At 35.2% G+C, this 15468-nt stretch overlaps 1 protein-coding gene across 3 annotated transcripts in view; it reads left to right on the forward strand.

The window, feature by feature from the left end:
• The first annotated feature begins 376 nt into the window (after positions 1-376).
• ANKRD62 (ankyrin repeat domain 62) overlaps positions 377-15468 on the forward strand; it is an 83244-nt gene continuing 68152 nt past the window's right edge. For all 3 annotated transcript variants that reach the window (XM_037727849.1, XM_037727848.1, XM_017498444.2), the window contains exons 1-6: positions 377-1073; positions 1159-1340; positions 3380-3419; positions 4080-4141; positions 6879-6972; positions 12578-12648. In XM_037727849.1, the coding sequence (XP_037583777.1) occupies positions 1061-1073; positions 1159-1340; positions 3380-3419; positions 4080-4141; positions 6879-6972; positions 12578-12648 (462 nt within the window). In that variant the 5' untranslated portion in view covers positions 377-1060. The remainder of the gene's footprint in view (positions 1074-1158; positions 1341-3379; positions 3420-4079; positions 4142-6878; positions 6973-12577; positions 12649-15468) is intronic.

Genomic DNA, 15468 nt, shown 5'->3' on the forward strand with positions numbered 1-15468 from the left:
TTTTGGAGACAGAGTCTCGCTCTGTCATCCAGGCTGGAGTGCAGTGGCACAATCTGATCTCGGCTCACTGCAACCTCCACCTCCCAGGTTCAAGCATTTCTCTGCCTCACCCTCCTGAGTAGCTGGGATTACAGGTATGCGCCACCATGCCCAGCTAGTTTTTGTATTTTTAGTAGAGACAGGGTTTCACCATGTTGGCCATGCTGGTCTTGAACTCCTGACCTCGTGGTCTACCCTCCTTGGCCTCCCAAAGTGCTGGGATTACAGGTGCCTGGCCTCTCCTTTTAAAAATGATTTACTTCAGCCCTTTTCCTTGCAGAACATGTGTCTTTAGTGTCTGTTCTTTTATTACACTCTGTCTCTATTGTCAGCATATTTAGTGACAACTTCCTCCTTAGTAGTTGTGTGTAGATTTCAATCATCAGTCATTGCCTTACAAGGTTTATTCTTATTTTTCTCTCTTTCTTGGAAGGAGCTGAATTAATATGATAATTTATTTCAGCTTTTTTATAAACAATATAGAAGTTGCTTGTACTGTTTGCAGTGTCTGCCCATTTAAATAAGATACCACTAAAAACTAAGTTCTCACATTTTCCCTGTAAGACATAATTTATGCAAATACACAACATATAATTACATATTTAATTTATATTTCTTAATAAATTAGTTTTTTCAGTAATACTCAAAACTCCCTATGGCTAAGTTTTGTTCTAGGTTATTTTGGTTAAGAAAATAATCTAATTGATATAGTATTTGTATAATAATGAACTAGTGGCAAAAGAGTAACATTTTGAGGATATCTGTATCATCTCTCATAATCCTCACCCCATGAGAACATGTACATTAGTAAATGACAGATTTAAGGTTTGAATCTATTAATACATGAGGGACTCTAAAACCTGTATTATTTGTGTTAGATCATATAGTACTGGTGAATATTATAATTATTTTATCAAACTTGATACATGTCATTCTCTTAAAGCTATTGTTTTCTTTTCAGAATGTTCCGAAACAACACTTAACCAAGCAAAGAACTATTTCTCAAAAAACAGTCTCCTCAATGAGGAATGATGGTAAGCTATCTGAAGACTACCTATTCTTGTGTTATTCATTGACTCTTAATTACAATTTTTTATATACTCTTTCCTTTAATTTTAGTGAAAACGTATGTCACTGTGAGAACAAGAAATATAACTTTGTTTGAAGGCAGCAGTTCTGACAGCAAAAATGAAGATGGGGATAAAATCCATCCTAAAATCATCAATGTTCATCCTTGTCGACCTACTCACCCTGGTCTGAAACCTTCCCTCAATCCTATTGTGAGCCCTGGTGTTACAAAGGTACATTGTTTCTTTTTAAAATCTTTCCCCTCCCCATGCTTTTTTCAGATACCATTCCCTCAATCTTCATAATGAGGACAGGGATCCTAGAAAGAAATGCAAGTCCTCAAGATCGGATGGATTACAATCTCTAGTCCTTCACCCTCAAATGCTTGCCTTGTATATTAGAATTAATATTCTTTCCACCTGGCCCATTTTGCAAACCATAGCTTTCTCTGAAACATTTTTTTTTAAATCCCCTTTGCTATATTTCTGCTGAAAGAACATGTGAAATGGCTCTCACCTGCCCTATATGTCAGTTATTACTACTCTCTCAGGATCTGAATTTATGCTCTGATCTCTTATATACATTTAGCACACAAGTCTACTATAGATTTAGTTCAATGTAGTTCAAATTTGACCGCCTCGTTCTGTGAGTTGGACAGTAAATTGTGTATGTATTTGTATAATTGCAAAAAAAAAAAACAAAAAACAAGTGTAACAACTACGGAGATAGATGCATGGGTTTAAGGTTTATGAAAAGAGATGGGAATAGACAGTTCTTAGGTTTGCCTTTATGAAAGGAAATAAATAATAAGCAACCCAAAAGAACAGCTCAAAATGAGCTGGGCACAGTGGGTCACGCCTGTAATCCTAACACTGGGAGGCCAAGGTGGGCAGATCACCTGAGCTCAGGAGTTCGAGACCAGCCTGGGCAACATGGTGAAACCCTGCCTTTACTAATAAGCAAAAAAATTAGCCAGGCATGATGGCACATGCCTATAGTCTCAGCTACTCAGGAGGCTGAGGCATGAGAATTGCTTGAACCCAGGAATTAGAGGTTGCAGTGAGCCAAGATCATATCACTGCACTCCAGCTTGGATAACAGCACTAGACTCTGTCTCCAAAAAAAACCAAGAATTAAATCTTTCCATGCAATTCAAAAATGCATTGTCATAATGTTCCAGAAATAAGCATCTGCATAAATTAATTAAGGAATATTTTATGCTCCTGAAAAAATGTGGAAATAAATATATAATTGAAAAGTGGAATTCCATGATTTTCCCTCCTCATGTTAGTGTATTTTACAAATATTTATCGATACTGTATCCTTTTCCTGAGTAAGGTTATTTACTTCTATTCCAAATGGATTTATCCCAATCTGTCTTCTAAGGCTCCTGGGTGCCTCAAATTTTATAGGTCCTAAACTGAACACATTGTTCTTGATTCTTTCCTGACTACTGCCCTTTGTAATCTACTCTGTCATCTGGCTTCCCCCTCCTAGTACATAACACCTGGTAAATAGCACTGAAACATTGAAAAAGGGAAATCCTGCACTCCAGTTCTCACATCACCAATGTATTCACTTACCAAGTTCTGTATTTTAACCTGCTTACCACTTTTCATATCTTATTACTGTAGTTCACTTTGTGACCTGTATTTCTAGAATACTCTTTTGTAGTTTGGTCCCTGCCTCACCACTTTCATTTGCTTTTACATTGCTGCCAGGATGACCTTCCCAAAATATATTTGTGATGATCTTAACTCGTCTGCTCATTGAGTGGATCCCCATTACATGAAGGGGGAATTTTACATTCCAGCATTACATATATCTTTTGTAGTTTGGCCTGGTTTTCCTGCTTTCTCTCTCCACCCCATTCCCTCTGACTGCATTCCAGTAAAACTGGAGAAAGCAGGAAAACCAGGCCAAAAAAAACAATGCCCATCCTGCCTTATCTAGAAACCCTTTATACCCTCAATCTTCACTTTGTCAGTCTCAAAATATGGCCCTGATTTTTCAACATTTATGGAGCTTTCCAAGTAGAATTGACTATTCTCTCTTAATGCCCTCACCATATTTCATTGATTTAAATTGTAGACCTGGTGTTATATGTTTGTTCTTCCTGCTTTTCATATATCTCTATCCCCACTTGAATATAGGGTGGAATCTGTCTTTTGTTTATATTTTCAGCTTTTCTCAGGAAATGCCATGATTTTACACGCACGGTGAATAAAGAAATACAATGGTTTCTAAAATGTTTTTGTTTTTGTTTTTATAGGAGGAAGCAACAAAACTACCAACTGGAAAAAAAGAAAACGGTATTATTTAAAGTGCTCCATGAGAGCAAACAAATTATAATAATTTTTTGTGCGTACAAAAATCAGAGGTAGTAAGTTAGTGAATAGCTTTGAAAAAAAATATATTTGCTTAAATCCTATTACTAAAAAAAAAAGAAGAAGAAAACACCAAATGTGGCAGCTCATGCCTATAATCCCAGCATTTGGGAGGTCAATGTAGGCAAATCACTTGTGCCCAGGATTTTCGGACTTGCCTGGGCAACATGGCAAAACCTGGGCTCTGCTTTAAAAAAAAAAGCTACAAAAATTAGCTGAATATGATAGCACAGGTCTGTAGTCCCAGCTACTTGGCAGGCTGAGGTGAGAGGATCACTTTAGCTGAGGAGGTTGAAGCTGCAATGACCTGTGATCATATCACTACATTCTGGGTAACAGAGCAAGACCTCCCAAAAAAAGAAAAAAAAAAAAAACCAAAGTCACAGACCCAAAAATCATATCTTTTTTGCTATTTTTCTCATATTACAATCTCCCTTTTCCTGAAACTACATCAAACCTGAAATTTTTTCCTATTATTTTTATTTTATTTAAATATTCATGAATGGAGATAGACTTTACATATGTATTTGAAATTTTACAGTAACTAATAGTGTCATGAATGTATCTGTGACTAACATTTTATAGACAAGAAGTCTGCATCAGGATCAGGAGAAGAGGAAGACATAGGGTCACCCTCGAGGTCTAAGGTACTGTCTACTGTTGTAAGTATCAAGTCATGTTAAATCATAAAATAGGATGTTTGGGCTTTACTTTCTCACCTGTCCATACACCCATAAAGGAATTATTTTCTCACCTATCAGTGTATAATGAATACAATAAATATGTGCTAAGTCGATTACTGCTGCATATATAATTCTGCTAATTTGCAGAATTCATTTAAGAAGCCAGTGTAGTATAGTTTAAATATATATATATATATATATATATATATATATATATATATGGAATGACTTTGGGTTCTGAAGATAAGTTTGTCTAAACACTAAAAAATTATTCCAGATCAACCTAGGAGCAAATGTTATGATTCCATGGTATATCTGAATGTGTAAATATCCCAATGAGATGCAGAGATAAAGTGGTTAAACTGTAGGGGTTTTTTTTGTTTTTTTTACAACTTGGAACTTGAAAAGATAATGCCTAGGACTTGAAGGTATTGATATGTTTTGCTCATCAGTGTAAACCTACAAAGAACATTTTCTGAGAAGGAAAAGCATGGGAAATAGTATATGTGTGGAAGTATAAAAACAACAATTTGGTTTAATAGTGTTTTAGTTCTTTTTAATAATAGAATGCAGTGAGTTTCTTTGTGGCAGCCATGCTTGTAGTAACATAAGTTAAAAATAATAATGATATATTTCAAGGCAACAACTGTGAAAAGAGATGAGAATGGCCTGACCTCTTAGGTAGAAGCAGCTGGTACGTAGTGGTACCAGCACTGATTGGAAGTCAAAAGATATGTTAGTATCCTGGTCCTGTCACTTATTAGCTATGGAATCTTGGGAAAATTTATTTAACTAATTTGAATGTCAGTGACCTTTTTCATAAAGACAGTATTAATATCTATCTCATAGGTATGCATAATGTACAAATGTGGTAAGAAATGTGAAAATAATTTGTAAACTGGAATATGTACATACAAATATGAGACAAAATGAATCACAGTGAGATTCAGTGCCTTAATACATACTGTGAGTCTTTTTTTTAACCTATAGTCAATACTGTCAATTAGTCAATACTGTCAAGTAATCACTACTGTCAGGAGAACAATGAGAAAGTATAGCATAGGTATGTGGATTTCCAGTTTGAAGTAAAGTTTTAGTAGTCTAATACTAGTGATATCCTATGGGAATAGAGTGATTTGACATTCAAGACCTCCTGATAAGATTTTAAATATTTTGACCTTGAATAAATTTATGTCATTGTGTACTGTGTGCTAGGCAGTTATACACTGAATACACAAGATGAGGGCTTATCCTAGAGTAGTAGGAACACAAAAACAAAGAAACAACAAACACATAAGTCACTACAAGTGCTTCCTATGAAAAAAACAGAAAATGTTCCATTACAGGAAATTGAGGAAGTTTGTAGTTAGGATTGGGATGGGAGTGGGAGTAGAATTGTGTAGTCAGAGAAGATCTGTCCGGGTGCCATTTAAGCTGCCAGCTAGAGGCTGAGAAGAAGAAAGCCATGTGAAAATCTAAAAGGAAGATGTTCTGGACAGAGAGAAAAATGGATTATAATTGTTCATCATTTTGCTTTTAACATCCTCAAAAGACCAGGAAGCAGAAAGTGGGGCAACCATCATCATCATCATCATTTTTAATGTGTAGGAAAGAAAATGTGCAAATGAGAATCTGGAACATTTTAGATGCTTTGTGAATAAATGTTCTTATTCTTCCCTTTTATTAAGGCTTGCTCTAGGTTTTTAAGTTATTTCTTAAATGGAAAAGAGTGGCAGAGTATATCTAATATTTGCTTGCTTTTATTTAAACATAACATAAACAAAAGTTTTTTTTTTACTACTTTGACATTTTATTCAACCATTTTTATATCAGTAAAAATTTTTTCAAGAAATACTTTAATTTTATCAGGCCCTTGTTTGCCTAAATGAAACAGCTTCATCAGTGTTCTGTTTATACACAACCTGGAGTACTCCAAAGTTTCTTATGCCAGTTATCTTCTTTTAATAAAAAAATTCTATAATTGGGAATATTTTAAATGTTAAATGCTGTAATATAGCAAATGTATTTTTATAATGCCCTCTTTTGATGGAGATTGCAAATTAGAGTTAGGTCTTTTGAAGTGAGTGACTTGTTGAAATATGCACGTAAGTTAATACTTCGCCCGTAAATAGGTTTCCTTTTGCCTTCCATACCCAGTTTTACAGAGTCAATAGCCTAATGAAGATAAAAGATAAGCTCCATCTAAAAAGCATATGTGAGGTTCTCTATTGAAATGTTTTGGTTTCCAGACTGGGCACAGTGGCTCATGCCTGTAATCCCAGCACTTGGGAGGTCAATGCAATTGGATCACTTAAAGTCAGAAGTTTGAGACCAGTCTAGTCAACATGATGAAAACTCCATCTCTACTAAAAGTGCAAAAATTAGCTGAGCACAGTGGCATGAGCCTGTAATCCCAGCTCCTCAGGAGGCGGAGGCAGAACAATCGCTCAAACCTGGGAGGCAGAGATTGAAGTGAGCTGAGATCATGCCATTGCACTCCAATCTGGGCTCTCAGAAAAAAAGCAAAGCGAAGAAAAGAAAAGAAATGTTTTGGTTTTCAATACCTGCTTCTCTTATTTTTAAGTCTAATTGCTTTAAATATAGGAAATTTGGATTTTTAAAATAAGCGATTAGGAAATCTTTATGCAACTAATTATTGTTATTTTGTATTGAAACTCATTGTTGATATTAATTTTAACAGAGTATCTCGAAGACTGTTCTCCAGATGCATGGTGGTCATTCATCTGGGCCTGTTGATCAGCAGAGGAAAAATGCAGTAAATGGAAATGTAGATGGTAATAAACATATTTTATTTTTAAAAACATTTTACATAATGTTTATTTGAAAACACTGTCACTGATGTAGTATAACAAGCAAAGGAAGATCACTTACTAAATGTACAGTAAGAAAAGTGAAAGGTGATACGTTTTCTATATTAACACACATATACAAGAGAGTAAATTGAGAATGCCACTAAAGGAGTTTAATTAATAGCTCCATTTCAAGATACTCCAAGATCTGAGGAAAGTCAGGAAATAAGAAGAAAGAAGAGGAGGGAATGAAGAATGAGAAAGGCAGTGAGTACAGGGAGTAAATGAAAGAAACAGAAGGTTCATATAATGGAAGGTGGCAAACCCAATAATTCCTTAGAAAAAGGAAGAAAAGGGTTTTAGAAAAGTGGAAAGAATATGTAGTGGGCTTCTAGCACCAAAGCTTGTCGGAGAATTAGAGCAAAATTTTTAATTCTTCCTGTCTTCCTCTTTGATGGAAGTACCTGACCAGGCAGAGCTATGTTTTATCTACCTCATGTGAATGTAAGCATATATGGTCATCTATGCATGCATACAATTTGATGTCATATGCAGTCAATATGGAACAGAACTTCTCACACTTCAATAAATCATCTTGGGGACTTCTTAAAATGCACATTCTGATTCAGCAGGCCTGGGATTCTGCATTTCTATTAAGTTTTCAGGTGATGCTGATGCTGCTGGTCCTCAAGCCATGCTCTGATTGGCAAGATTATAGACTTTTTTCTATATAGAAATTGGAAAGAAGAGCCACTGGGGACCAGTTCAATAATAACAGGCTTAGAGGACAGCATGATTTGGCTTTTATTTCAGGTCATGTTTTTAGCCAGAGAGGAAGTAGAAAGAGATGAAGAAATAGAAATTATAGATGTAAGATACTATTGCTAAAATAAGAGGGGAGACTTGGTGGGAGTAATCCATAAAAAAATGTAGAATGGGAAGAACCAAGACCACAGATGTAGAAATTTTCACAAGGTAGATGGATTATAAGCAAGGATGAGGGGGAAAGAAAGAAATTAGCTAGATAAATTTGAATTTTCTGATGAGAAAGTGTATATCCATCCACATCATTGCAAATGACAGGATCTCATTCTTTATTATGGCTAGACAGTACTCTATTGTGTATATGTACATTTTCTTTGTCCATTTGTTGGTGTACAAATAAATTGCTTTTAAATCTTGGCTATTGTGAAGAGTGCTGTGATAAACATAAGAAGGCAGACATCTCTTCAATTTACTAATTCCCCTGCTTTTTAGTATATGCCTAGCAACAGGATTGCTGGATCAGATGGTAGTTTTATTTTTAGTTTTAGGGTTTTTTTTTTCTTTTAGACAGAAGCAAAAAAAATATGCCTCCTGGTCTCAAGCAATTCTCGCACATCAGCCTCCCAAGTAGCTGGGACCACAGGTGTGTACCACCATGCCTGCCTAATTTTTTTCATTCTTAGTACAGATAGGATTTCACCCTATGGCCAGGCTGGTCTCAAACTCCTATGCTCAAGCAATCCTCTTGCTTTGGTGTCCCATACTTCTGGTATTACAGATGTGAACCCCCACACCTGGCCTATTTTTAGTTTTTGAGGACTCTCCACTGTACTCTCCATAGTGGTTGTAGTAATTTACATGCCCACATGTATGAACGTTCCCCTTTCTCCACATCTTCGTCAGCATTACAACCCGTCATTTGGATAAAAGCCATTTTAACTGAGGTGGTGTGATGATATCTCACCATCATTTTGATTTGCATTTATCTTTTGATCAGTGCTGTTGAGCACCCATCCATGTATCTATTTACCATTGGATTGCTATTGGATAGCAGTTCACGACATAACAGGACCAAGGGAAAGTGTTGTTTTGCTTTTATTTCTGAATATGTTTCCAGCCAGAGGGTAAGATTATGAAATAGAAATTATTGATGTGAGATACTACTACCTCATGAAGAGGAAAGAAGTGATGGGCATAATCCAGGAGACATGTATGCAAGGAGAAGGAAGACCACAAATTGAGAGGCTTTTCCAATGACAAGGGGATTGTGAAGGGGGAATGTGAGAAGAAAGAAATAAGCTATCTCAGTAGTTTTAGAGTTAGTGATGAGGACACTTGAGAGAAGTCAATTCAGATGGCTTTAGTATGTTTGCACTCAGGACATTAGATTATCACTGCCCTTGAAATTACTGGAAGGAGGAGGGAGTGCAAGAATTGGGGTAAACCACAGCAACTCATTGCTGCACTTTATATCACACATCAAAGATATAGGTTAAATTTATATTAGGTAATCAAATGGAATTCATTTGAACAAAAGACCTTTCACTGTTTTTGTTAAGAAAGCTATGTTTTAAAAAAAAAAAAAAAGAAAGAAAGCTATGTTTTAATTAGATACCTGTTCCATAAAAATACTTTAAAGACTAGCATGGTATACCCAATCATAGTAATTTCAGAAACAAAAAGTATAGGATTTATTCCTTGAATAACAAAACTAATGTTTTCAATAGACATTGAACTGATTTTGAAACATAAAAGTTTATTATAATGAATGTGAAATTTTTATTTTTGCAATACATATTTACACATTGAAAGCTGCTTATACATTATTTTGTGATGCGTTTAATATACCATCTTGCATGAGTGGATCAATAAACTTTGAGACAAGGCCAAACTACAGTATGCAAGCAAGAAGAAGAGAAAACCAAAGACTGCATGTTCTCACTCGTAAGTGGGTGATGAACAATGAGAATACATGGATACATGGAAGGGAACATCACACACTGGGGCCTGTTGGAGGATTAGGGGATGGGTAGGGGGATAACACAGGTTGGGGAGATTGGGGAGCATTAGGAGAAATTCCTAATGTAGATGATGGGTTGATGGGTACAGTAAACCACCATGGCCCATATATATCTATGTCACAAACCTGCATAATCTGCACATGTACCTCAGAACTGAAAGTATAATTTTTAAAAAATTTTGTCAGAATAATAGAAGAAAACATTTGGGTATCAAGAACAAAGTGTAAACTAATGAAGGGGTAAAAAGAAAGTCACATTGGAAATTATTAGTACTAAATAGTAGACAGTAAAGGAAAATATACAGTGTTACTTTACCTGTTTCTTTTGGATTTTTAATTTTTTTCTGATGGCTTTGTTAGTTGAGTGGATGAAATTGTCAGTGAATCTATGAGATGATTATATGGCTTGAATCTGGTGGCATCTAGTGTCTTGCCAAGTGGTTTGTTGAAGTTTTAGAGAATAAGAAGTATTAAAGAACGAACCCATAGCCAATATCATACTGAAAGGGCAAAAACTGGAAGCATTCCCTTTGAAAACTGGCACAAAATAAGGATGCCCTCTCTCAACACTCATATTCAACATCGTATTAAAAGTTCTGGCCAAGGCAATCAGAAGAAGTAAAGGAAAAGAAATAGACGGTATTCAATGAGGAAAAGATGAATTCAACTTGTCTCTTTTTGCAGACGACGTTATTATATATTTAGAAGACCCCATAATCTCAGCCCAAAATCTCCTTAAGCTGATAAGCAACTTCAGCAAAGTCTCCAGATACAAAATCAATGTGGAAAAATCACAAGCATTCCTATACGCCAATAACAGAGAAAACAGAGCCAAATCATGAGTGAATCCCCATTCACAATAACTACAAAGAGAATAAAATACCTAGGAATACAACTAACAAGGTATGTGAAGGACCTCTTCAAGGAAAACTACAAACCACTGCTCAGGGAAATAAGAGAGGACACAAACAGATGGAAAAACAGTCCAGGCTCATGGTTAGGAAGAATCAATACTGTGAAAATGTCCATACTGCCCAAAGTAATTTATAGATTCAATGCTATCCCCAACAAGTTACCATTGACTTTCTTCACAGAATTGGGAAAAAAAACCATCTTAAGCTTCATATGGAACCAAAAAAGAACCTACCTACATAGTCAAGACACTCCTAAGCAAAAAAAAAAAAAACAAACAAAAAACTGGAGGCATTATGCTACCTAACTTCAAACTATACTACAAGTCTACAGTAATCAAAACAGCATGGTACTGGTACCAGAACAGAGATATAGACCAATGGAACAGAACAGAGGCCTCAGAAATGAAGCCACACATCTATAGCCATCTGATTTTTGACCAGCCTGACAAAAACAAGCAATGGGGAAAGGATTCCCTAATTAATAAATGGTGTTGGGAAAACTGGCTACCCATAGACAGAAAGCTGAAACTGAATCTCTTCCTTAAAACTTATACAAAAATTAACTCCATATGGATTAAAAATGTAAACATAAGACCTAACACCCTAAAATCCCTCAAAGAAAACCTAGGCAATACCATTCAGGACATAGGCATGGGCAAGGGCTTCATGACTAAAACACCAAAAGCAAGGGCAACTAAAGCCAAAATTGACAAATGTGATCTAATTAAACTTAAGAGCTTCTGCACAGCAAAAAAACAAACAAAAAACTATCATTAGAGTAAACTGACAACCAACAAAATGGGAAAAAATTTTTGCAGTCTACCGATCTGACAAAGGGCTAATATCCAGAATCTACAAAGAACTTAAACCAATTTACAAGGAAAAAAAAAAAAATCAAAAAAGTGGACAAAGGATATGAACCGACACTTTTCAAAAGAACATTTATGCGACCAAAAAACATGAAAAAAAGCTCAGCATCGCTGGTCAGTAGAGAAATACAAATCAAAAGCATAATGAGGTACCATCTCATGCCAGTTAGAATGGCGATCATTAAAAAGTCAGAAGACAACAGATGCTGGAGAGGCTGTGAAGAAATAGGAATGATTTTATACTGCTGGTGGGAGTGTAAATTAGTTCAACCATTGTAGAAGACAGTGTGGTGATTCCTCAAGGATCTAGAAATAGAAATCCCATTTGACCCAGCAATCTCATTACTGGGTACATACCCAAAGGATTATAAATCATAGTATTATAAAGACACGTGGACACTATGTTCATTGCAGCACTGTTTACAATAGCAACAACTTGGAACCAACCCACTGCCCATCTATGATAGACTGGGTAAAGAAAATGTGGCACATATACACCATGAAATACTATGCAGCCATAAAAAAGGATGAGTTAATGTCCTTTGCAGGGACATGGATAAAGCTGAAAACCATCATTCTCAGCAAACTGACATAAGAACTAAAAAACACTGCATGTTCTCATAAGTGGCTGTTGAACAATGGGAACACATGGACACAGGGAAGGGAACATCACACACTGGGGCCTGTTGGGGGGTTGGGGGCTAGGGTAGGGTTAGCAGGAGGTGGAGAGATTGGGGAGGGATAGCATTGGGAGAAGTAAGTGTGGATGATAGGGTGATGGATGCAGCAAACCACCATGGCACATGTGCACCTATGTAACAAACCTGCAGGTTCTGCACATGTACCCCACAACTTTAAAAAAGAATCAAATATTCCTCCACAGATTAAGCTTTATTTAAACTCTGATTTTATAAAAGAAAAATATATGTTTAAATTTATGTTTATAAAGACTATAGCTTTTATCTAACTGTTCTAAGTAGTTCATTTTAATGAAATACATGGATTTTTTTTTTTTTTCCCAGAACAAGACTTAAAAATAACATCAGAGGGAGAACAAGAAAAGCTTCAAGAATGTGAAAATATCCAGCAACAGGTATGTAAAACTTTAATTTAAATTTCTGGTTTTCTTTGCTTTCATAACATAGCATATTTCAAATGAAATTACCTTTGGACTGTCCTTCTAGAATCAGTTGAATATAATATTTAATTTTAAACCATTTTAACTGATTATAAATCTTAAAATATTCTCAGAATGCATAGTGATTTACAGCTAATCTTTTCCCTTCAAAATGAAGCCCAAAGTACCTGAATATTGTTTACTGTTCCTTTTTTGTAACCTCCTAATAAAGAAACATCAAATATTGACTTATAATTTCAAGCAATCAAAATTATGAACAATTCAATAGGGATGGCTGCCGACTTGGGTTCATGTTAAACGAGTAATCTTTACTGATGGTTCAAAATTTGCAACTTTATATTACTAGTCACTAATCCCATGATTAAAAATGTATTCTCCATTGTGATTTTTAATTGACTGCAGCATCTATGTTCAAGGAGAGAATAGGGTCATAAACTCAACCCAACTGCCTATCAAGAGAACCAGACTGCAGAATGGAAGCTTTGGTGTTAGGGAACAAACAGTAACTTTCTAACTTATTTCAATATAGGAAATTTGTAACTCTTGTCAAAAAATTTTTAATCCACTGGCATTAGTGGACTTTAGAATATATTGAAACTTAGCACTATAGCCTGTATAGAATAGCTACATAACACTATCATATTACAGTATATAATTTGAATTTAATTGTAAGAATTTGGCTTTGTTTCTGATTAGTGTTGATTTTGATTTCTATTAATTTAAAATTTGCCTACTCACCAATTAGTAATCTTTGGGAAAAAAGCACTCAGGTGTGCACTGTTCAGTATCACTATGTCAGGTACAGTGAGATAAAATCTTAAGATGCCTTTGTGATACTGCCAATCATCTTTTAATTCATTTTTGTTAAATTAAACACTTTATGAATTAATCTTAGTCCAAACACACAGTTACAACGTTAAGATTGATGGTTTATATTTTCCCCTATTTTAGGCTAATGCAAATATTTTTAACTTATTAATTACAATCCAATAATTGGGAGTAGATACAGAGTAAGAAGTTTAACAGTTAAATTTTTATTTTTAATTTTTACTTTTTCCATACTTTATTACTTATTGGCAAAGTTGTCTTTAAAACATGCACCCTGTTAGAAAAGACATCTGACAAACAAAAACTAGCAAATTAATCTTCCACTTTTGCATCTTCAAAAAATGTATCAACAAACAGAAGTGAACACGTACTGTAATAGAGTGCATATAACTGTATATACAGGAGTCCTTTGTGTGCAAAATAGGAGAAAATGTGGATCAAGCAAGGCAAATGAGGGTGGAAAAAACTTTAAAACTCATCACAATTGAGTTAAAGCAGAGTTTGAATGAAATTTGTGAAGAATCCAAAACTTCTGATTGTTTGGAGGAAGAGTCAATACATGAAGAAGAAACATAAAGAACATACCCTCTAATGTGACAAAAAATATATGTGATTGTCAGGAAAAAATGCATCTGGGGTAGTCATATGTATAGTATTCCAGTTATTTTTTGAACAAAAATAGTTCAGTCTCATAAATGTCATTCCATTTCAGTTCTATTCTGGGTCCTCAGAATATCCTTGCCAGTCATCTTCTGATTTTTATTTAAATGTAAATAAAATATGCTGTGAAAATAATAGCAAACCAATGCCGAACATGTTTTTAACATAGACCAGTAGAATTTTTATAATGACCCAGAAAGTACAAAAAGCAAAGAACCCAGAAGTAGTTATCATTGGAAAAAAAAGAAGACCAAGAGTGTTATAGGCACAGGCTGAAAAAATAATGAAAATAACACTAATTGCAAATTGGACATCAGATATGTGCCTCAGTATTGTGATCCAAAAAGCTTTTAGATTTGTGGCTTACCTCCTACAGAGAAATGAAACATGTAAATAAACAAAAAGCCATGGTGTTTCTGTTGCTACAGACATTTGTAAGAATACAAAACCAATACAGAACTGGTTACAGAAACCATTGTATCATAATTGTAGTGCAAAAGCTATAAGAGAATACAACTTGGATTAGAAAATGTGCATTCCTCATAAGTGAAGGAAAAATAAAATCCTTTGTGAACATGCAAGTACTCAGAGATTTCGTCACCAGCAGGCCAGCTTTACAAGAGATCCTGAAAGAAGCTCTACACATATAAAGGAACAACCAGTACCAGCCACTCCAAAAACATGCCAAATGGTAGAGAGAATCAACACAATGAACAATCTGCATCAAATAATGGGCAAAACAGCCAGCTAGCACCAAAATGGCAGTATGAAATTCACACGTAACAATATTAACTCTAAATGTAAATGGACTAAATGCCCCAATCAAAAGACACAGACTAGCAAACTGGATAAAAAGCCAATACCCATCGGTGTGCTGTATTCAGGAAACCCATCTCACATACAAGGATACACAAAGGCTCAAAATAAAGAAATGGAGGAAATTTACCTAGCAAATGGAGAGCAAAAAAAAGCAGGAGTTGCAATTCTCATCTCTGATAAATTAGACTTTAAAGCAACAAAGATCAAAAGAGACAAAGAAGGACATTACATAATGGTAAAAGGATCAATGCAACAAGAAGAGCTAACGATCCTAAATATATATGCACCCAATACAGGAGCACCCAGATATATAAGGCAACTTCTTAATGACTTACAAAGAGACTTAGACTCTCACACAATTGTAGTAGGAGACTTTAACACCCCATTGTCAATATTAGACAGATCAACCAGACAGAAAATTAACAAGGATATCCAGGACTTGAACTCAGACCTGGACCAAGCAAACCT

This window comes from Cebus imitator, unplaced genomic scaffold, assembly GCF_001604975.1.
Source record: "Cebus imitator isolate Cc_AM_T3 unplaced genomic scaffold, Cebus_imitator-1.0 Scaffold242, whole genome shotgun sequence".
NCBI lineage: Eukaryota > Metazoa > Chordata > Mammalia > Primates > Cebidae > Cebus > Cebus imitator.